Source organism: Zalophus californianus, chromosome 4, assembly GCF_009762305.2.
Source record: "Zalophus californianus isolate mZalCal1 chromosome 4, mZalCal1.pri.v2, whole genome shotgun sequence".
NCBI lineage: Eukaryota > Metazoa > Chordata > Mammalia > Carnivora > Otariidae > Zalophus > Zalophus californianus.
The window spans coordinates 18,065,273-18,088,836 of NC_045598.1; the positions used below are offsets into that span (position 1 = coordinate 18,065,273).

The 23,564-nt window shown below is 44.1% G+C and overlaps 1 protein-coding gene across 5 annotated transcripts in view; it reads right to left on the minus strand.

Annotated features, from left to right (window-relative positions):
* The window catches only part of STPG1 (sperm tail PG-rich repeat containing 1), a 48,919-nt gene extending 26,747 nt beyond the window's left edge, over nt 1-22,172 (minus strand). For 2 of the 5 annotated variants that reach the window (XM_027576827.2, XM_027576521.2), the window contains exons 1-6: nt 22,052-22,172; nt 20,707-20,791; nt 19,304-19,422; nt 17,184-17,324; nt 9,850-9,968; nt 208-309 (exon numbers count right to left, since the gene is read on the minus strand). In XM_027576827.2, the coding sequence (XP_027432628.2) occupies nt 208-309; nt 9,850-9,968; nt 17,184-17,277 (315 nt within the window). In that variant the 5' untranslated portion in view covers nt 17,278-17,324; nt 19,304-19,422; nt 20,707-20,791; nt 22,052-22,172. Of the gene's footprint in view, nt 1-207; nt 310-9,849; nt 9,969-17,183; nt 17,325-18,388; nt 18,521-19,303; nt 19,423-20,706; nt 20,792-22,051 lie in introns of all 5 variants that reach the window. The other 3 variants (XM_027576674.2, XM_027576591.2, XM_027576754.2) reach the window with 3 other exon arrangements.
* Nucleotides 22,173-23,564: the final 1,392 nt, after the last annotated feature.

The window sequence follows — 23,564 nt, forward strand, 5'->3', positions numbered from 1 at the left end:
CACTTTGGCAATGTGTAGCAGTGGGGGCATAATGACTTAAAGACACAGGCTCTAATTTACCTGCATGACACCTGAGGCAGCAGTTACTCTCCTAATTAGAACCACAGCCTTTGGGGAGAAGGGACCAGCTGTCCAATACATGTTTATGCAATGGACGGAGGAAATTACTGATCCACTAGTGGCCTTACTCAAGGAAGGGGTTCTCACCACAGAGGGAAAAGTGCACGTCCCTTTCTTAGACAACGAAGCACTGTTGAACACTGGAGATTGGTGAATGACGTTGTAGAACCCCGGACCTGGGATGCTATCCTGAAAGGAAGAGAATGGGGTGTCATCGGGGTACATTCATTTCCACCGTACTTTTCCACAAGCTTTATATCCACTAACGCTCAGCCTCACGGTAATCCTCCAGGCTAGGCATCACCACCACTTCATGGGTGATAGATAGTCTGCCTCCGGCATTGCCTAGCCTGCCCGCTCACTGTCTCGGTTACCAAGTGCTGGGGGTTGGAATTCCAGCCTGGGTCTGGGACCCCCAAAGCCCTGGCTCGCTCCACCACGCCGTCCTGCATTCCAGAAGAATGCTGTTGTTTTTTTCATGCCATTAGAGAAATGAGCACAAGATGGGATGCTCAGTGTGGCTGATATGCAAGTCAGTGTGTGCTGATTGGGGAAGCCAAGCCCAAGGTGAGGGAACGATGACAGATTTCACGTTAACCGCACCCACTTGACTCAGCTTCCTCACCAACCTTTCAGAAGAGAAATCAAGGAGTGTTTCTGTTTATAAAGCAAAATGAAACAAAAACAACCTTCATCCCAAACAAGACCATGTCTAATTCTCAAACAAAAAGAGGCAGGCTCATGGGGCTCAAATGCTAAACGATGCAGGTATGATAGGAATAAACAGAAGCTTGATTTTGAAGCTCATTTCTGCTTTTGTAGTTAATCGAGCTTTCATCTCATTTCCCATGCTAGTTACCAAGGGGAAGTATATGGTGACAGAAGTTGGCCAAGCAAGTGTAATGAAGTGACAAGGATGCTCCACTCTTGAGAGTTTACTGGGTGTCTACTTGATGCCATGAGCTTTTTAAAGGTTGCTTCACTTAGTCCTCCGACGAGGAAGGGGTTACTGTCCCCATTTTACAGATGGAGACACTGAGGCCAGGGGAGATGAATTCTCCCAATATCCCACTGCCACAAGTGGCAGTACCTGAATTCAGTGCTAAGGACATGATAAACACAAACTCTCTGCAATGGGGGTGTTATCAAATCTCTCCAACCTCTGCCCCCGAGGGTCATCCTGCCTCCACCATCCCTACTACGTTCCTCAGGGCAGAAAGAAAGCCTAAGGTGCCACCAGGGCCTTCTGGGACTTTCCAGTCTGGCCTGAGCAGTGTCTGATTATGGTTTAATATAATCTCATCAGTGAGATTAACAGCTTCCTCTGTGCTGAATTTTAAACGCAGTGGATTCTTTGAGCGTTGCTCAAAGCAGGTGGGTGCAGGGCACTGACTCCCACTTTGTAGGTGATGATGATCTCAGGGGCACAGAGCGGGGACTGATCACCAGGGAGAATGGGGCAGACCATGAGATGGGCGGCAGAACCAGGGGTGCACCAGCGCCCTAGGCCAGGTTCAGAGGACATCAGCACATGGGAGCAGATTCAAGGAGCTACAGGGAAACCCAGGAGAGATTTTTCTAGGGGGCTGTTCGTGGGGCTAGCATTTATTTATTGAGTGGCCGCTCACTGTGTGCTAGGCACTGTTCTGAGTACTTTACATGCAGCAACTCATTTAATCCCCATTTTAATTAATTAATTAACTATTAATTAATTAATTTTAAAGGACTTTATTTGACAGAAAGACAGCACAAGCAGGGGAGCGAGTGGGAGAGGGAGAAGCAGACTTCCTGCTGAGCGCAGAGCTGGATGCGGAGCTCCATCTCAGGACCCAGAGATCATGACCTGAGCCAAAGGCAGACGCCTAACCCACTGAGCCACCCAGGCATCCCTTAATCCCCATTTCATTTCATTTTATTTATTTATTTTTAAAGATTTTATTTATTTATTTGAGAGAGAGAGCACAAACTGGGGGAGGGGCAGAGGGAGAAGGAGACTCTCCACTGAGCAAGGAGCCCAATGTGGGGCTTGATCCCAGGACCCTGGGACCATGATCTGAGCCGAAGGCAGACACTTAACTGACTGAGCCACCCAGGCGTCCTTTAATCCCCATTTTAAAGACGGGAAGACAGGGCCAAAAGAGATAAAGCCCAAGGTCACATGGCTAGTAACTGTCAGGGCCAGAATTTGAACCCAGGTGGTCTTAGTACAAAGCCTACTCTTTTTTTTTTAATTGAGATATAATTGACACATAACATTATATTAGTTTTGTGTGTACTGCATGATTCGATATTTGTACACGCTGGAAAGTGATCGCCACAGTAAATCCAGTTAACACCTGTCACCATACACAGTTGCAGCATTTTTGCCTTCTGATGAGAACTTTTAAGATCTACTCTCTTAGCAACTCCCAAAATGCAATCCAGCATCACTAACGGGTCACCATGCTGTACGTCACATCCCCCTGACTTATTTGATAACTAGAAGTTTCTGCCTTCTGATTCCCTTCACCCATTTTGCCCCACCACCACCAAACATACAGAGTCTACTCTTACCCACTAAACCAAATTGATTTTCAAATGAGAATGTGTAAGATAAAAAAGAAACCCCACAGAGTTTTGAATCAGGAAATTTTCGTCTCAGTGCTGCGACTAGCTAAGTGACCTGGAGCAAGTCATGTCACTGGGCCTCAGTTTCTTCATTTGTAAATGAAAGACATTGGACTCAATGCCTTTGGGTGCCTCTTAGCTTCGCAAGAGCCCCTAAATCAAGGGGGAGCTGAAGCAGGACACATCACCATGACTCTCCCAGGTTTAAACAGTGAACAAGGAAGACGTGCACCTCTGGCTTCCAGTCCCCTCACACACTCAACACGGCCATCAGCTCACACACATTTTCTGGACACCTGCATGTGCCTGAGGAGCTAGAGTTGCCCAATAAAATACAAAGCGTGCAAGGCTGCTCCCTCCCACCCTGCCCAGTTAAATTTGAATTTCAGATAAACCGTGAAAAGCTATTTGAGTGTAAGTATGTCCCATGCAATATTTGGGCCATACTTATACTAAAATAGTTGTTTGTCATTTATCTGAAATTCTAAATTAACTGGAAGTCCTGTGTTCTTTTGCTAAATCCGGCAACCCCACTGGACCTTGATCACGTTTTAATTTCGCTGTGTCGCAAACTGGTTTGAGTCCAGGCCAAATATGAAGAGGGCTGGCACCTCTTAGCCTGGAGGGAGAGAGGGCTGCCTGTTGAGATGTCCAGGCAGCAGTATGTCAGAGCTGGCCCATGGATGCCAGCTTGAGAGGGTGACTGTTAGAATGTCAGAGATTTTGCTAGTGGTAGCTTGAAAGCAAGGTGGGAGTATTTACACCCCAGAAATTGGCAAACGCTATAAATCAGAACTTTCCTTTGTGGAGGGGAGAGCTGGTTTACCAGCACACCACTACCTTCACACAACATGCAGGTAGGTTTCTAAGCTCCTCGGAGGGAAACCTCCAACTGCAGAGCCTTCAGGACTTCTCCTGCAACTGCTAGACGGGCTGGTGAATGGCTGGCTGGGAGGGCAATAAAAATCCAGACCTTTCACCTCTGGGATAACAGTTCCGATGACTAACCTTTTGTGACTTCGTGAGTTTAGGCCTCTCAGTGCAGATCCCAGGAAGAAGAACCCAGGTGATTGCACCTGGGGTGAACTTAGCCACCCTTGGTTTCTTGGCCAAGACCACCCCAGAGGGCAAAAACCAATAAACCAGCAAAGCAAAAATGGGTGTGGGGAGGGAGAAGGGAAAAGAACGATTTAACTGAGCTCTACAGCCCGCCTGCCCAGTGCCCAGAGGATGATGTGGATGCCATACTGTTGTCTCCCGGGCCTGCCCCACCGTGTGAGGATTAAATGAATCGATACACAGTGCCAGTGTGTGGCTGCTACTCTTGGCATTGCCTGCAATGGAGCCAAACCTTCCCATGGGGGTTAAAGACCTTGAGACGGGGACTGACCAAGGGAGGACTGGCCGATGTGCTCCAACCCCTCGACCCAACACGCATCTGGGTGACATTTGGTTGAAATGCACTTTGAGAGCCCTTTTGAAAGATTAGAGTCCCAAATGGCAGCCCCTGCAGGTGCCAAGGGTGGAACAAAGGTCTACGTTCACTTGATCCTGGGATAGGTTAGACAGGTAATTGAAGAGGAGGCAACAGGGAACAGGGCATGTATCTCCTCCCCCCAGATATGTCCATGGGTTATAGGAAGCCTGGCATCCACTGGCTTGGAGCCAGGTACATAGCCTGACTTTTCTTGTCCTGATTTCAGAAATTCTGTCCAATTAATACTCTCAAATCAATGGTTTGTCAAACTGTTTCTTGGCTTGGGAAATGTCGTCTCTGTTGGATCATTGGCTAAAGACCCCACTAGAGCTGCCTTTTGACTCTTCAAAGATACTCCACCTTGCTTTGGTTTCTTTTGGGGGCTGGTGAGCTGGCATTTCTCAGGAGTGCACAAGAAGAATGACAACTGGGGGTCTGCTGAAGGGCTTAGAAGTATCTAACAGAAGGCGGACATGTCTGAGATGGAAGCAGAGGCTTGTGCTGTGGTTAATCCACCGGTAAAACCACACAGGGACTTAGGGCCCTTGAGGGAACAATTTCTTCTTACAAATGCCTCTAGTCTTAAGGTCTCAGGACAATGTGTCCATCGACCCTGTTGCCTTCCTTGAAGCCAGAAAGCTTTCACTCAGGTTGACGTGGCCAAAGTGATGAGGACTGTACAGTGGGAGATCTGGCATCTGCCCCCAGGGCACGTCCCCTCCCCAGACCTCAGGCCCCTCATCTGTGAACCTGCAGGGAGGCGCGTGGGGGTGTCGAGATCTGTGGTGTTCAGACCACATGCCTGTTGTCCACCAGAGAGCCCAGGAAAGGGGGCTGGAGTTGGCAGCAGCTTTGAGCAGTCTTTACCTGGCCCACCAGTGGCCTTCAGCATGAGACACTGTCACAGAAAGGGCCCTTCTGCGGAGCCCAGGGATTCTAGGCCGCTGAAGCCCTTCTGGTTCAACCTGTCTGACTCTGAGATGTGCCCCTTGTAAGACGCCCTTCCCCCTTCTTGCCTTCCCTCCTTCCCTGCCTCACCCCACATCTATTTCTGCCCGGCATCAAGTTTCCGCACCTCTGGTCACGGCTGAAAAGGGAGAGAGGCAGCGAGCATACTCCACACGAGAAAACACCACTGTTTTGTTCAGAATGCGGGAGGGTGTCAGCAGTGAAAGGTCCCTGGGAGCCCGAAGGGAGCAAGCAGGGAAACGGGATGAGGTCTCTTGAAGAGACTGTTTCTTTGTTCCTCAGATAAGTCTGGGGGAGCCAAGGCAGCAGGACACCGGCCACCTGACAGATGAAAACGGGCACCAGCTGTTTGCGCACCGCTGGCGCAGCGGGCTGGGCTGGAAACACAGACAAGAGAAGTCAAACCCGCATTTTTGAAGCATTGGTTACTGTGGGTATTGTCCCTGAGAGCACACCTGCTTCTCTTTTTCAGAGCCCTCCTCTTGCTCAAATCTGATGTCAGCTTATTAGCAGCCCCTGGAAGTCCCGAGTGGCATATCGGCAAGAACTCAACCCAACAAACATATGCGGAAGGCCACGGCGGACCAGAGCCCAGGCTAAGGCGCAAGGATGCAGCACGACCTGTTAGCAGCTCACATGTTCCAGGAATGGGATGGAGGGTCCCGGCGTGCACACCTACTACCATCAGGCCAAGCAGAAGGTGCCTGGGGGCACGAGAGTGGCTGTCAGAGCACAGAGGAGGGTGTCCCTGCTTCCGTCCCCAGGAGACACGGGGAACGGTGTCTGGAACCAGAAGCTGCCGCCTGCGTCCTTCAGGTTCGGCCTCACCCTGGCTGTGCAAGTCACTCAACCCTCTTTGTGTCTCTGGGTCATTATGTGAAAAGCGGAGATAATGATGAGACTCAGCTCACAGGGTTATTATGGGGATTAAATGAGTTAATAAATGCAAAAGTCTTCGAGGGGTGCCTGGCATGCCGTCAGTGCCAGCCAAGTGTTTATTTCCAGGAACAGGGACTGCAGACTCCTTAGGAAGGCGTGCTGGTGACCCACAGGGCGACGTCTGGCTTCCAGAGCAGAAAGGTCAGGCAGAGCCCGTTGTGGTTCAAACACACAGCTGAGTGCACACTTGGGCTAATTATCCCCTTGAACATGGTGGCCCCTGCAAACTGAACTTCCTTTCACTTAAATCTCCTTGACATGTAAAATATCCCTGGTTCAGTGCCTTGTCACATTAGTGAGTGAAACAGTATTAATTTTATTTCATCACAAATTAAACATGGGCCTGCTTACCATTTGGAAAGGTGGATTTACTCTCAAGCTACATATAAAAATTAATATGTATTTTTAAACTGTGCCCATCTAGAGAATACAGTGCCCTATGCTACCAGCATTCATTCATTTGAGCCTGGAAGGGGTAAGTCAGGTTTAGAATCATGGAACGGTAATCCCCGGCAAGGGCCTAACTATTATAACATCCTTGCTCTCAAAATGATGTGAAGACATCATTAGTGTTACATGGCTTGGAAAGCAGTGACCACCGTCCAGAAAGGAATTGGAAACAGGGTGGTGGAGGAAGAAAACGTCCATTGGGTTCCTGGGCTCTGTTCCGTCCCAGATGAGGCATGTCTCTTCATGCACACGGAGTCACCAGCACATCTGTAAATAATCATAAGTTGTGCAGGGAAGCAGACTTCATTTCTAGCAGCACAAATTGCCAGTCAAGATGCCGAGCTCTGTGAAGGACTCTTTGTACCCAGGACTCGGGGTTGTATGGGGCACGTGAGCTGGGCAGTGTTTCCCCACAACGTTAGACCCATAAGGTGAGTGCACATTTCCCAAGACACCAGTTCTCTGTGTTAAAGATGTTAAATGGGTCACAGAACTAATATGAGGATACAACCAAATTATGAGATCAGGCACAGGGTGTGGACGATTAATGTTCTAAGAAGGGTGGTGAAACACCAGAGTTTTAAAATCTGTTTTTAATTTGTATTGCCTCACTAAATTATTGGGTGATGTTAAACAACATCTTTAACTTCTCAATGTCCGCTTCCCTCAAGAAAAATGAGAATAATGAGCATGGGACGAGAATATTTTTTTTCTCCTTTTATAGCTTCAAGAACCTAAAAAATTATATAGTCCAAATCTTCCTTATGTTTCAGATGAGGAAACTGAAGCTCAGAAAAGCCAAGTGATGGGGGCACCTGGGTGGCTCAGTCGTTAAGCATCTGCCTTCGGCTCAGGTCATGATCCCGGGGTCCTGGGATGGAGCCCCGCATCGGGCTCCCTGCTCGGCGGGAAGCCTGCTTCTCCCTCTCCCACTCCCCCTGCTTGTGTTCCCTCTCTGTCTCTGTCTCTCTCTGTCAAATAAATAAATAAAATCTTAAAAAAAAAAAAAAAAAAGAAAAGCCAAGTGACCAGTCTAAAGGCACAGAGCTCTTTAAGGGGGCAGAACGCAGGGAAACTGATTTACGGATCCCATGCTCTTGCCACAAAATTATTTACATACTTATTTACAGAAGGCTTTCAAGTACTTAAAACTTCCACATTGTCAAACCAACGTGGCTCCATTTGGAAAGTGCGAATCAAATTTCTGAACGATTTTTTTCTATATTTGATGCTGCCTGTAGCTTTGGCAGGCTGCCACTTTGGTTCCTTCAGCGAAAACTTTTCTGAAGAGCAATAGTAGCTGGAAAGCTACCTCGAAACACTGGCCCATTCGGTTTCTGGATTTGAGCCGTCAGAACTAGATCATGTAGGATGGTGCCTATGCTCATTGCCTGACATCTTTCCCTCTCTTGAGCTTGGGCTGTTTTGCTGAGGTCTATTCAGAAACATACGTGCTGACTTTCATAAATCAAATGTGTGGCTTCACAGGCCACAAAAGGGGGTGTGGCAGTGTGTGGAAAGAACACGAGGCTTTGGAGTGAGCTAGACCTGGATTTGAGGTCTAATTCTTTCCATGTTGATTCAGCAAATATTCATGTAGGGCCTCTTATATGCCAAGCCCTGTGCTGTATGACCTTGGGTGGGTCATTTAACTTTCCTAAGCCTCAATTTCCTCTCCTATTAAATTAAGATAATAAACCCTTCCTTTCAGCATTGTTCTGAGGATTAGAGATATGGTCTAAAAATGACTGCACACATAGAAGCCATCAGTAAATGGTGGCTGCTATTATTTTTATTGGAATTGCAAGTGTTCCAGAGATGGAAAATATATTATCACGGGCTTGACAAATAAGACACCAAACAGAAGAGACAGAGAGACAGAGGGACAGTTAAAACACACAGAAACTAGGGGGAGAAGAGAGAAAACTCCTGAACAAATACCTTATTTATCATCTTTGGGAAAAACCGTCAAGTAATTAAAAGTGTGTGGGGGGGCGCCTGGGTGGCTCAGTTGGTTAAACCGCTGCCTTCGGCTCAGGTCATGATCCCAGTGTCCTGGGATCGAGCCCCACATCGGGCTCCCTGCTCATGCAGGAAGCCTGCTTCTCCCTCTGCCTGCCACTCCCGCTGCTTGTGCTCTCTCCCTCTCTCTCCCTCTCTCTCTCTCTCTCTCTCTCTCTCTCGCTATCTCTCTCTGTGTGTCAAATAAATAAATAAAATCTTTAAAAGAATTTTTTTAAATAAAAAAATAAATGTGTGTGTGCGTGTGCACATACACATACTATATTCTTTATTATTTGCTTTCTTAGAATCCTAAAATGTTAGAAGTGAAAGGAACTTAAGCATTCTCTTGTTCAGCATTCTTGTTTACAAAGCAGGAACAGGCCTAGGGGCAAAGGGGCTTGCTGAGCAACCGTCCCAAGTCCTTCCTGACTCACTTGCCTTCAAAATCTACATCTCCTCCTTCCCTCTCCGCCATCTTGGCAAGGTTATGGGATCAAAAACGTTTTCAGAATGCAGCAAAAGGTAGCTGAAGATGATGACTCCTTCAAAAAAATGTTATTCTAAAGATCTTGGTTAAATGAATGAAGGAATGAAGAATTTTAAAGACTCTATGGACGTCTGTGAGGTGCTTCAGCCCCCTGCTGGTGAAAGAGGAGAAGGTTAGACCCTTGGGCCTTTAGCCAATGAAATCCCAAGCTGCCTGAGGACCAGGAGCCAAGCAGAATTTTCCAGATGGAAGAGGAAAAGGGACATAGAAATATGTGGGGAAGAGGGTGAGGATGGAGGAAAAACAGGAACAGTAATAATACACTGTTAAAGGAAGTTTTTTAAAAGAGGAGGGCCTTCATCACAAAGGCAATTTTAATTTGACTCTTTTATTTTTACTAGTATGTTATTTGAAGAAAACCTCATTATTTCCTCTCCTGTCAGAAGGAGTGAAGCTGGGGGAGACGGGAGAGAAAAGGATTTTTACCTTTTACTTCATATACCTGCAATTTTTGAATTTTATATTTTTATAAGAAATTTTAAAATACATTTCTTCTTAAAACTTTGTTGGGGGTTCAATGTGGCACCGGAAGTCCAGACACTGTTGTTCTCCCTGAATTTAATACCTTCCCAACTCATTCTTATAACTCAGAGCACTGGATTCTAGAGGAGGCTGTGGCTCCTTGGGTGACACTGCCCTCTACTGGTCACAGGGGCAACAGCACCAGCCCAACTGGTGCGCCTGTCCGCCGACGCTCAAACCCAACTAAAAGAGACTCTTAAGACGATGTCATTACCTTTTTATAATAAAATCTCTTCGCTTGACTATTGAATCCCTTTTTCTCTGATTCCGGAATTGTTGAAGTCTGACTTTTAAAAGGGATGGAGGATTGCGTTGGATATGCAGCAGTAAAACCTACCCAACAAAAACAAAATGAAAATTAGCCCAGAGAACTGACAAATGTAGCAAACAAAGAGCACTTTAAAGTTTTATTTTGTCTTATCTTGTTATTTTTTTAAGACTTTATTTTTAACTAATCGCCACACACAACCTGGGGCTTGAACTCACAACCCCAAGATCAAGAGTCTCATGCTCTACCAACTGAGCCAGCCAGGCAGCCCTTAAAGTTTTATTTTTTTTTAAGATTTTACTTATTTATTTAACAGAGAATTAGAGCCAGAGAGCACAAGTGGAGGGAAGCTACCTGCACAAAAGCAACCCTCTTGAGGAAGACAACCAGAAAAATAAGATTTTTAAAAAACCACTCTGGATAATTGAACTTCCATTTCCAACCAAAACGGGACTGGATTTGCCCTCCTAGCTGTGGAAATAGAAGTTAAACATGGACAAAATATATGAAACAATGGTTTTCCGGGCACTGGACATCAAGCCACAAAGGATGGGGATCCCTGAGAAATGGGAAGCAAATGGGTCAGCAGTAAGATTGCCCCCAGCTTACGGCCTGGAGAATTTTCCAGGCCACAGCCCAGGAAGGAGGAATCCAGGCAGTCCTCTTGAGTTGAGGAAATGAATCGGGAAGCCCAGAAAGACCAGTCTTCTCGAGTTCACAAAGCCGAGAACCAGAGTAGAGAGCAACACAGAGAAAGAGTTCTGGAGACCTGCACGGGGTTCCCCTCAGGTAGTTTCCTAAGTATTGATCAGGATACACACATGACAACACTACCCAAGGTTGGGGAAAAAAATCAACCGAAAGAATTAAGTGAACAATAACACCTGAACACAGGTACAGGAATAGCCCCTATTCCCACAAATCAGAATGGAAAGCTTTATAATTCCTAGAACATAGAGTATGCAGAGAGTTTTGCCTCACAAATAGAGCAAAATTACCCCTAGACTAAATGCTGCTGCCCGGGTTCCAGATAATAACACTTAACAGCCAGACTTGAAAAAATCCACCTGTTTCCAAATAACTTAACTGCAGAAAAAAAGCACAAGAATTTGCAGGACTACAAAAGGATCCAGCACCCAACAAATAAAATGAAAAATATATGGTGTTCAATTAAGAATTAATAGGCACGCAAAGATGAAAAAATGCAATTCGTAACGAGGAGAAGATAAACAATCAATCAAAACCAAAATTTAATTCATAAAAACAGGCAGCAGGTGAGATTTGGCCAAAGGCCAAAGTTTGCCAACTCTTGCTCTAAAGCAGCCACTAAGAAAACACTGCAAAAAGTTATTCCTTTTTCTTTTAGAGTAATGTCTACACCCAACATGGGGCTCAAACTCACAACCCCGAGATTAAGAGTTGCATGCTCCACCCACTAAAGCAAGCCAGGTGCCAACAAAGGGGATAAAACAGAAATAAAAACAAAAAATAGAAAATAGAAACAAAAAAAAAATACTCAATGCAAAATATGACAGAAAAAGTAAAAATGGAACAGATGGGGCAAAGAGCAAACAAGCTGCAAGATGCTAAACTTAAACCTACACAACAAGAGTCACATTAAATTTCAAAAAAAAATCCCAATCAAAAGACAGGTGGTCAAAAGGGATAAGAAAGAAAGACCTAACTATATGCTGCCTACAAGAAATATACTTTAGGGGCGCCTGGGTGGCTCAGTTGGTTAAGGGTCTGACTCTTGATTTTGGCTCAGGTCATGACCTCAGAGTCCTGGGATCAAGCCCAGCATTAGCCTCTGCGCTCAGTGCAGAGTCGGCTCGTCCCTCCCCCTCTGCTCCTCCCCCCACTTGCACGCTCTCTCTCTAAAATAAATAAAATCTTGGGCTCCTGGGTGGCTCCTGGGTGGCGCCTGGGTGGCTCAGTCGTTAGGCGTCTGCCTTCGGCTCAGGTCATGATCCCAGGGTCCTGGGTTTGAGCCCCATCTCAGGCTCCCTGCTCAGCCGGAAGCCTGCTTCTCCCTCTCCCACTCCCCCTGCTTGTATTCCTGCTCTCACTGTCTCTGTCTCTGTCAGATAAATAAATAAAATCTTAAAAAATAATAAAATAAAATCTTAAAATATATATATGTATATACTTTAAATATATCCCAGAAATAGGTTAAAAATAAAAGAATGGGAAAAGATACACTATGTTAACACTAATCAGAAGAAAGCTAGATATTAATATCAGACAAAGCAGATTTCAGAGTAAAAAATATTACCTGCAATAAAGAGGGTCATTTCATAATCAAATAGGGGTCAATTCTTCAAGAGAATATAACAGGCCTAAATGCTGATACACCCAATTGCAAGAAATACAAAATACATGAAGTAAAAACTGACAGTACTACCAGAAGAAATAGAATATTCCACAATTATAGTCAGATTTAAAAGTTCCTCCCTCAATAATTTAAATAAGTAGATAGAAGATCAGTAAAGATCAGTAAAGATACACAAGACTTGAGGGCGCCTGGCTTAAAAACAAAATTAAAAAAAAAGATATATGACTCGAACAATACTGTTACCTAACTTGACCTAATTGACATTTATAGAACACTCTACCTATCAATTTTTTATAATCTATCCCAGAAGATTGAAGAGGATAAGACATTTCCCAATCCATTCCAGGAGGCCAGCATCACCCTAATACCAAAATGAGACAGAGTCATGGTGGGCAGGGAAGAACCACTACAGATCAATAACCCTCATAAACACACATGCAGAAATTCTTAGAAAAATTTTAGTAAATTAAATCTAACAGTATACAAAAAAAAAAATACATCATGACCAAGTGGAGTTGATCTCAGTAATGCAAAGGTAGGTTAACGTCTGAAAGTCAATGTCATTCACTATATTGATCAACTGAAAAAGAGAAAATCATATGATCATCTCAGTAGATGCAGAATGGAATCACGTAGCATGTATTCTTTTTTGTCTGGCTTCTTTCATTCAGCATAATTATTTTGAGATTCATCCATGTTGTTGAAGTACCAATGCTTCATTGATTTTATTGCTGAGTAGTATTTCATTGTATAGAAATGTGACAATCATTAATCCACTGCTGATGGAAATTTGAGTTGTTGCCAGTTTGGGGATATTACAAATAAAAGCTGTTATTTACATTCCAATACAAGTCTTCTGAGTGGACATACATTTTCATTATGTATGTGTATATATATATATATACACACACACATATATATGTATATAAATATAATATTCATATTATACATTACCCATTTCTCTTGGGTAAATACTTGGGAGTGGGATGGCTGGATCAAATGTTTAACTTTTTTGTTTTTTTTTTAAGATCCTATTTATTTGAGAGAGAGAGTGTGCACAAGCAAGGGGAGCAGCAGAGGGAGAAGCAGGCTCCCCAATGAGTAGGAAGCCCAACGCAGGACTTGGACCTGAGCCAAAGGCAGACGATTAACTGACTGAGCCACCCAGGTGCCCTCAAATGTTTAACTTTTAAAAAGAAACTGCTAAACTCTTTCCCGAAGTTGTGCCTTTGTACGTCTCCACTATTAGTGTATGAGAGTTACTATTCCTTCACATCCTCATCCACAATGAGCAGGCTTCTTCATTTCAGCCATCCCATGGGCTGTGTAGTAGGATCTCATTGTGGTTTCCATTTGTAATTTCCTAATGACTAATGATCTGAGCATCTCTTCATATGCTATTTCCCATCTGCATATCTTTTTTTGGTGAAGTATCTGTTGAGTAGATACAGAAAGCATTTCATAAAATCTAATGTCTTTTTAGGATAAAGAAAAAAAAAACCTAGCCAACTAGGAATAGAAGCAAATTTCCTTAATCTGATAAAAGCTATCTATGCTAAAGCCTATAGCAAACACAATACTGAATAGTGAAACATTAAAAGCTTTCTCCTGAGATAGATAAACCAGGAGACTGTTGTCACTCTTCTTCTTAATACTGTCCCAAAGGACTCCAACCAGTACAAGAGTCAAGAAAAATAAATAAAAATGTATGGATCAGAAAGGAAGAAATAAAGCTGTCATTATCCACAGATGACAAGATTATACATGGAAAAATTTGAGGAGAATCTATACACAACCTATGAGGGGTAATCACTGAATTTAGTAAGGTCGCTAGAATCAAGGTCAATATACAAAAGTCAATTTGTTTTATTTCTATATTAGGATACAATTAGAAAAGGATATTAAAATATTACCATTTGTAACAGCATAAAAATCAAATGCCCAGACATAAAGAAGATACACATGATCTTTACATAGAGATCTGTAAAACGTTTTTGAGAAAAATTAAGAAGATCTAAATAAAAGAAATGCACATGGATGGGAGAACTCAATATTGTAGAGATGTAAATTATCCCTAAATTCATTGCTAGAATCAATGCAATCCAAACCAAAATGACAGTATGGATTTTTATCTTTAGGACATTAATGAGTTGATTCTAAAATTTATATGGAAATGCAATGGGGCCAAGAATCATCAAGATAAGGTACAAAGTTGAAAGATTTCTACTAGTAGATTCAAGACTCGTTATAAAGTTACAGTAATTAGGGGCACCTGGGTGGCTCAGTTGGTTAAGCAACTGCTTTCGGCTCAGGTCATGATCCTGGAGTCCAGGAATCAAGTCCCACAGCGGAGCTCCCTGCTCAGCGGGGAGTCTGCTTCTCCCTCTGACCCTCCCCCCCTCATGCTCGCTCTCTCTCAAATAAATAAATAAAACATTTAAAAAAATAAAGTTACAGTAATTAAGACAGTGTAGTATTTGAAAAAAAAAAAGTGTAGTATTTGACCTGAATAAAGAATCCAGAAGTAGCCCTGCATATACATGGACACTTGATTTATAACAAAGGCAGATCTGCAGAATAGTAGAAAAAGAATGGCCTTTCAATAAATGAGTTTCTAGAAGAAATTATTTGGGGCTAGGCAAAGATTTCTCAAATAGGACAGACACACACTAAAAAGGAAAGGATGGATAAATTGGGCTATATTAAAATTAATACCTTCTGTTGCTTAGCACACCATTAAGAATGGAAAGGAAAGTCACAGACTGAAAGAAGGTATTTACTCTCCCTGTAGCTGACAAATTGACTCATTTCTAGAATGGTTTAAAGAACTCTTGGGGTGCCTGGGTGGCTCAGTCATTAAGTGTCTGCCTCGGGCTCAGGTCGTGATCCCAGGGTCCTGGAATCGAGCCCCCCATCAGGCTCCCTGCTCGGTGGGAAGCCTGCTTCTCCCTCTCCCACTCCCCCTGCTTGTGTTCCCTCTCTCGCTGTGTCTCTCTCTGTCAAATAAATAAAATCTTTATAAAAAAATCCAATAAAATTAAGGGCAAAAAACTTGAACAATCACTGCTCCAAAGAGAATATTCTAAAGGTCAACCAACGTATGAAAAATTGCTCAATCTCATCGATCAAAGAGTAATGCAAATTAAAACCATTGTGTGCAAAAGATGCCAGTGATGATGTGGAGCAATTGGAATTCTCATACGTTGCTTGTAAAGAAGTAAAATTGGCAAAAGTGCTTTGGAAAAATGGCGGTATCCACCAAGCTGATCATAAACACATCCTAGGACCCATCGATTCTACTCTGAGGTATTGATGATATACATACATTACACGTATGTCCCCAAAACATGTACGAGCCTAGTTAGAAGAACTTTTATTCATAGTAGCCCCAAACTGGAAACAACCCAAATGTCCTTCAATAGTAGAATGGATAAATTGTGCTGTATTCAAACAGAGAAAAACTTAATAGCAACAAAAACAAACTATTCACTGATATATGAAACATGAAGCTAAATGTTCATATTGTATGATTCCAATTTATCTAAAGTTCAAAAACAGAGTAGGGGCTCCCGCATGGCTCAGTGGGTTAAGCATCTGGCTCTTGATTTAGGCTCAGATCATGATCTTGGGGTCATGAGATCAAGCTCGCCCCCACCCCCACGGGCTCCAAGCTCAATGGGGAGTCGGCTTGGGATTCTCTCTCCCTCTGTCCCTCCCTCCCCACCGTGCAGGTGCACTCTGTCTCTGTCTCTCTAAAATAAATAAATAAATCTTTTTTTAAAAAAGTTCAACAGGCTAAAGTAATTAATGATATTAGAAGTCAGGATAGCTGTGGTATTTATTTTCACAGAGAAGGGGTAGTGACAAGACAGGGCTTTTGGGATACTGCTGTGATTCTATTTTCTTGGTCTGAGAGAGTGATTCTATCGGTTGTATTTTCATTGTGAATATTCATTAAGCTGTATAATTATGATTTGTGTACTTTTTCTGAATGCTTCAATTTTTAAAAGTATTAGCACAAAATCGAAGGATGGGAGGAAGAAAGAAAGGTCCGGCTCTGGGTTGGAGAGTAGCAGGGACTCTAGAAGTGTACCAGAGAGGGGGAAATACCCCAAAAGAAAGAAAAAGTGGTGGAGTAAGGATCTTGGAATGAGGTTTCCCGCCCCAGTAAGGATTCCGAAAGCCCAGGTGGGGTCCAGAATTAGCGCATACCAGCAAAACCAAAGGGAGCCTGGGGGCTGGGACAGTAGAGCTCTCCCCCATGTGGATGGATGACCAATGACCCGAGGGCTCCTTCCCCTCCCCCACGCAGCCATCACACCACCTCTTTCTACTGAGAAGGATCCAAAAGTTGAAACAAGGAGGACATAGTGTTTGTACCCATAATGGCTGGAGTTCAACTTGCCACCCAACCCAGCAGCGTGGGGGGCTTGCATTAATTTTAGGAATCGAGAAAGTAAGATCTCTTTACACACCTAAGTGTGAGGACTGAGATTCTTACCAGATACCTAGAAATAACAAGTGTGGGGAATAGACTTCTTCCTACTTCCCCTCTCATCCTTTCTTTTCAGTTTCTTCCCAGTCATCACCCTAGAAGCAGTGAGGAGCCACCAAAGCCATCTATCTGGTATGTCTTAAGGATGGCCTTATGGGTATGACGCAGAATTTACAATATTCCTCTAAAATGTGTTCTTATGTGCCAAAAAGTACCTGGGTGGCTCAGTCAGTTAAAGCGTCTGCCTTCGGCTCAGGTCATGATCTCAGGGTTCTGGGATGGAGCCCCAAGTCCTGCTTCCTGCTCAGCGGGGAGCCTGCTTCTCCCTCTCCCTCTGCCCCTCCCCCCACTCATGTTCTTTCTCTCTCTCTCAAATAAATAAGTAAAATCTTAAAAAAAATAAGAGTTCTCTCCTCCCCTCAAAGATATCTGTTAATAAATTCACAAGACCTTTCTGTAATTTGTTGGCATGGCTGGAACATTTTTTGTCAGGGTGTTGGTCTTTGTGTGTCGAGTTAACCATCTTAGCAAAGTTCTGTGACATGTTCCATTTGTTTGATGAAAAACTCTACGACATGTTCTTCTAAGTACCTGGAACAGCAAAATACAGCATTTGTAGGGATCATCTCACGTTCTCGTTAACTATGTTGATTGGGTTCTGTTCTATCTGCAGAACAGACTGAGCAATCTTCTGGGTAGAGGCTGGGATTTACCTAGTCCTATGACCCTAACTCCCAAGCACATTGCACTGCCTGTAATAGGAATTCTGTAAGTGTTCATTGTTGATGTTGCTTACAGAGTTACTGAATTTTATAAATGTATCCTTATCAAGATAATTGACATACAATATAATTCATTGGTTCTAAGTGTACAATTTTAGTTTTGGTGAATGTTTACAATTGTGTCAAATACCATCACAATTCACACACAAATACAGCCATCATCCCAAAGGGTTTCCTGTGTTTCTTTGCCTTCAATACCCTCCCAACCATGGCATCTAACAACTACTGCTTTGTTTTCTGTCCCAACAATTGCCTTTTCTAGAATGTCATATATATATAATCATACAGTATGTACCGTTCTGTAACTTTTTTCACACAAAGCTTTTAAGATTCTTCCACATCGATGTGTGTAGCAGTAGGTTGTTCCAATTGCTATACATCCTGACCAACACTTGTTTGATAAGTTTTATTCACTTTAGGCATTCTAGTGGTTGAATGGTAGTATCTCACTGTCATGGTCATCACCAATCAGTCCAATACTTGAGGAGAACCTTCTTCCTATTCCTGAACTTTATCTGTGCAGGTCCCTCCTCTGTGGCATTCTTCCCTATAGATCCCAACCTCTCTGGGCTCCCCGAACTCTGATTTCTATCTCCCCAACCCAGAAAGCTGGACTTTGTTTGGGTCCCCTCTCCCTGAACGGTGGCCTGGAAACTGCCCCCAGCAGGAAGCTCGGGTAACTGCAGGGCTCGCCTTGTTTTTCCTTTCTGAGGAAATGCCAAACCAAGCTATCTTATGTCTAAAACCAGTTGCTTCATGGGAGTCTGGGTTTTAGTTGTTAACAGCAGGAGCAGGATTCAGTTTCCATAGCAGTTAATCTTTCATGGACAGATGAGTTCTATTTCGCCCATCTTTTTTTCCTCAAGCACTCACGTCATTTATTGACAAAGGAAGGACTGAACGAATGATGGCGTGCTCTACCAATCCTTTCCACCTTCAGTGTTTGTTCCTCACTTGACTCTCTCACAGCGGCAATGCTCAAGCTTCTCTGCATAACACTCTATACTGAAATTTTAATATTTACGAGAGTTATTGGCAACACACTCCAAGAAGCTGAGAGATTCAAAGCACCAGAAATCAATAATGCTCACAGCAACACCGCCACTCCAGTATAAAAATGTCTTTTAGGATCTATAAAAGCACCCACCCTTCCCTTACCACCCTACAGTGCTGTGTTGTTGTCTTAGTACTTCTACTAAGTACTTAGTACTTCTACCATCTACTTCCCTAGCTACAATAAAGCTCTTATTTTAAAAACGCACTAATGAGGTGAGCACAGCTTAATGTTCAAATTCGGCAAATCACCGTGTTGTATGCCTGAAACTAATGTAACATTGCTTATCAACTACACTCAAACAAAAAGTTTAATTAAAAAATAAATAAGTGAGGGCGCCTGGGTGGCCCAGTTGTTGAGCATATGCCTTCGGCTCAGGTCATGATCCCAGGGTCCTGGGATCGAGCCCCACATTAGGCTCCTTGCTCAGGGGGAAAGCCTGCTTCTCCCTCTCCCACTCTCCCTGCTTATGTTCCCTCTCTTGCTGTCTCTCTCTCTGTTAAAAAATAAATAAAATCTTAAAATATATAAATAAATGATAAATTAAAATGCACTAATATGTTAGAACTACAAGTGATTAGAAAAACTTTAAGCTTCCTATTACAGTGGTGATATAGGCACCTTATCAATTTTTGGAAAAGGTAAGAAATTAAAAAAACTTTCTAAAACAATCCACAACCCTACCACCTAAAGACAACACTATTGGTAATGCTTTCCAGCGTTGGTATACATACCTGTGAAGCCAGGATGAGAGCGGGTGCAGCCCAGGTGTGAACAGAGCACTGCCCAAATGTGCCCTACTGGCAAAGTTCCTCGTGTCACTGTTCATGACAGGATGTCATGGGCCTAGAATCTCGAAAAAGAGTAATGAAGATATACCACCTTCCTTATCAATGGCATATGTCCAAGCAACTCCCAGGTGAGCACCTGTACAGTAAATCAAGAGTATCCCTGGGTTCAAGGTTATGCTCTGCCACTTACTAGTTCTGATTCTAGATAAGTTACTTCATCTTTTGAGCCCACTGCCCCCTCCATCAACTGAGAATGATAACAACAGTACTTTCTTCTCAAGGTGCTTATGGATTAAATACAATGATCCAGGGGCACCTGGGTGGCTTAGTCATTAAGTGTCTGTCTTCGGCTCAGATCATGATCCCAGGGTCCTGGGATGGAGCCCCGCATCTGGCTCCCTGCTCCGCAGGAAGCCTGCTTCTCCCTCTCCCATTCCCCCTGCTTGTGTTCTCTCTCTCACTGTCTCTCTCTCTGTCAAATAAATGAATAAAATTAAAATAAATAAATAAATAAATAAATAAATCCTTCTTTAAAAAAATAAATAAATACAATGATCCATATAATGAAGTAGATGCTGCTGCCTGGTCCACAGTAGGCTTTTATGAATATTAGGTTTTAACACATGCACAGGAATAATGTAGTAACAGCTTAAAATGATAGCTATCATTTATTGAACACTTATAGTCTTAAATACCTTGTACAGAATACTTCATGCTGTCCTTATAACAATCCAGTGAGGTATTATCCTCATTTTATAGGTAAGAAAACTGAAGTTTAGAGGGAGGAGTTAAGTGACTTGCTCAAGGTCACACCAGAAGTAAGAGGTGGAATCAGGTTTTGAACCTAGGAAGCCTGACTTCTGCTCACTCTTAACCAATATCATACCCGCTAAGGCAGCAAACACTAAATGTTAACATGCTCAGTTTTGACATTTGGCAGCCCTAAGTGGATATGGTTGGTTTTTTAGGGTTCAGAATTTCAGAACCCTGCCAGCATTTTAGGGTTCGGGTTCATTACATCATAGTTTTCAAAATATAAAGCAAATATTTGAGGCCGTCGAATTTTCACAGAATGCTGGGCTTCCCCAGAACTCAGTTTGAAAATTCTTGAGGCAGTTCACTGGTGGGTAGTTCCAGTTACTAGAAAGTTCCTGCCTGTGTCAAAGCTGATTCATGTTTTTGCCCCTTCACTCATCCTGACCCCACCCCTTGGAATCAGCCTGGAGTAAATCTCACCCCTCTTCCGCATTGGTGATTTTCAAAACGCAAGTCACAGCCTACAGTCTTTTGTGAAGTTTTTGTCATGTGTGTATGTGCTGGACCACAATATAAAATGCATTTCTTACCATGGGTCACATCAAAAAGTTTGAAAGCCACGGTTGTATGTGACTATTCTTCAAGTATTTGAAGGCAGCTGTCATATCCCACCACCTAAAGACATGGGACATTTTCAGCATCTGCAATTCCTCCTTGTAGCATGGGGATTTTTTCCTTCCCTATGCTGGGTATCATCTTTTGGCCCTGTCATCAAATTCATCTGGGTCTCTCCTCAAACTGTCTTAGGGATGTATTCCTTAGCCACTCTCTCTTAAGGAGCACCACGGCTCTCTCTCTACCCCTGACCCTGCCTTATGTTTCTCAATGCACTTTTTACTACCCAAAATCACATATTATATGTATTTCTTTGTTTATGGTCTCCCCAAAAGAATAGAATCCTCACTAAATCCCCAGTCTGTTTCCTGGCACATAGTAGTTGCTCAATAACATCTGTGTAATGAATGAATACCAGGGGTAGATATATTCTAGCCATAATGCATACTGATGTAGTCATAATACAACTCTTTCCTTTGGGAGCTACATTTTGTAAGGATTTAACTCACCTGACTATAAATACAAATGTGTTTCCACTCTGCTATATGTTTAAAAAAAACCCTTTATCATTTATGTTATAGTATTATCACATATTTTATACATTTATACATGCATATCAATGTGCAGTGTATGTCAACGCATACCAAATCATGTATACTGTTACCTTATGTGGAATTTTACGGTATTTGCATGAGCAGTTTTGAGGACATGAGATTTTTATCAATTCAGTTATACAAAATGCTATGGCGCATCTTGAAAGTATTTTACATTTTTCAAAGAGCACTCAGGGAAATAATCCACTTCATACTTTTCCTATGAGAAACTAAGAAAGCATGTCGGAGAGCGAGAAGGAGCTTTAGCAGCCGGGAGAAGGAGCTTTAGCAGCCGGCTAGTGACCACTAAATTCCAATCTTACCCTTTCATTTTACAGATGGATAAACTGAGGCGCAGGGCAGGGAAGATTTTGCTAAGCCTCCCCTCCCGCCCCCCCTTCCCCCCTCCCCCCCACCGGAGCGGACCCAGGGTTAGAACTCAGCTCTTTTTCATCCACCCTCTGCCCGGCACCAGAGCCCCCATCTGTGTGTATATTTGCAGAGGCAGAGGGGATTCAGGTGGCCACGCCCCTCACAGGAGCCCCATGGGGAGGGCACCCCGCGATAATCAGCACCCCTTTAGGTGGGGGCTTTGAGGGCACACCATCAGGGAGGTGCACCTCCGACTGCGGTTTCTTCCCACCATGGAGCACCAACCAGCGCGCACCCAGCAGGTCCTCCTCCCCACGACCCTGCCACCGGTTCCCAGACAGGAACTGCCTCCTACCTCTTTGGGTCTCCCTGGGCTGAATCTGGGTTACCCAGCCTTCCCGTCGCTATGGAAACCACCGGCCTAACATTCTAGAGTCCCCCTTTAGGCCGCCTCCTGAGTAACTAGCCAATGGTTTCCTGTTTCTTTAGAGTGAAAAGTTGTTGGCCAATCGTTAGAGGCGTTTCAAAAAAAAAAAAACAACCAAACCAAAAAAAACAAAAAACAAAACCTTAGGGAAACTGCCAGAATTTTAGGGTTCGGGTTAATTACATCAGAACTAGTGGGGAAACTTAATAGGGGGTTATCTAAATGACTCCTCAAATATCTTGTGATAGACCAAGAGCCTTAGAATTTTGTCTATCAGGAAATCCTAGTTAGAAGACAACGACTAACATTCATCCAAGCCCTGTGTATAATAGTAAAAGAAAAAAGATTGATACGGGCAACGATACAAGGACAGACATACAGTGTTCCTTGAATCTCCCCTTTACAAGCTTCAGAGCAGTCACAGTGATGTTGTCACTCCCCTGCTCAGAACGCGCAGTGGCCCCGCATAAGTTTAGGATGAATCCAAACCTCTGTCCCTGGCCCGTCCTCTGATGGCAGCTCATACCACCCCACGCCCCAGAAAAATCTTGCACCAGCCACGCTGTCCTTTGGGTAGTTCCTACGAAATGCCAACCTCGTTCTGCTCTCAGGTGTTCCCTCTGAGCTCTCTCTGCCTCCAGATCTGAACCAAAACTGGCTCTTTCTCCTCCTTGGGGTCTGGGCCCAAATGATCTGTAAAATGGGCATGAGGTCAAAGTCTCACTCAGGGGGTTATTGCGAGGATCTGAAATGAGATGCGTGTAAGTGAAAAAGTGTAAGCTCCAAGCACGTGTTGATTACATTTATTGCTTACTGTATACAGTTGTACATTACCGAAGCACTCATCAAGTGCTAGGCTCACTAGGAGACCTTAGGCATTGCGGAGCGGCGGACGCGCTGGGAGGGTTGGCACATAGCGCAGCCAACAGGCGTTAGGGGAGGGCCCGCAAGGGAATTGTATATGCACCCCATCCCACCCCCCGAGTACTCAAGAAGGCTTTGCGGGGAGCCGGGTCTTGAGGGACGTAAAGGATTTGAAGGCATGGTGAGAGTATAAGGTGGAGGAACAGCAGGAGCAAAGCCCGGGAGGTGGCGCTGAGAATTGGAAGATGGACTCCAGGCAGGCTGCCCACCTGTCGGGCAGGGGAGGTGAGCAGTCACCCGAGCTCTCCGGGACAGGCAGAGAGGGGGGGAGGTTGTTCCAAGGTCCTTGGCGCGGCCACTAGAGGGGATCCCCTCCAGGTGAGCGCAAAGCTCGAGAGGGAGGCCCCGCCCCGAGGCGCCCCACTACGCTTCAAGCAAGCTTTGCGGCGCAGCCAATAGCCGGAGGCTGTCCCGCCCACCCACTCCTCGCAGCCACTCGCCTGCAGGAAGTCCCCGCCAGCTTCTGACTGGCAGGCGGCCTGGCAAATCAAATCGTGGCCTTTGAAAGCAAAACACT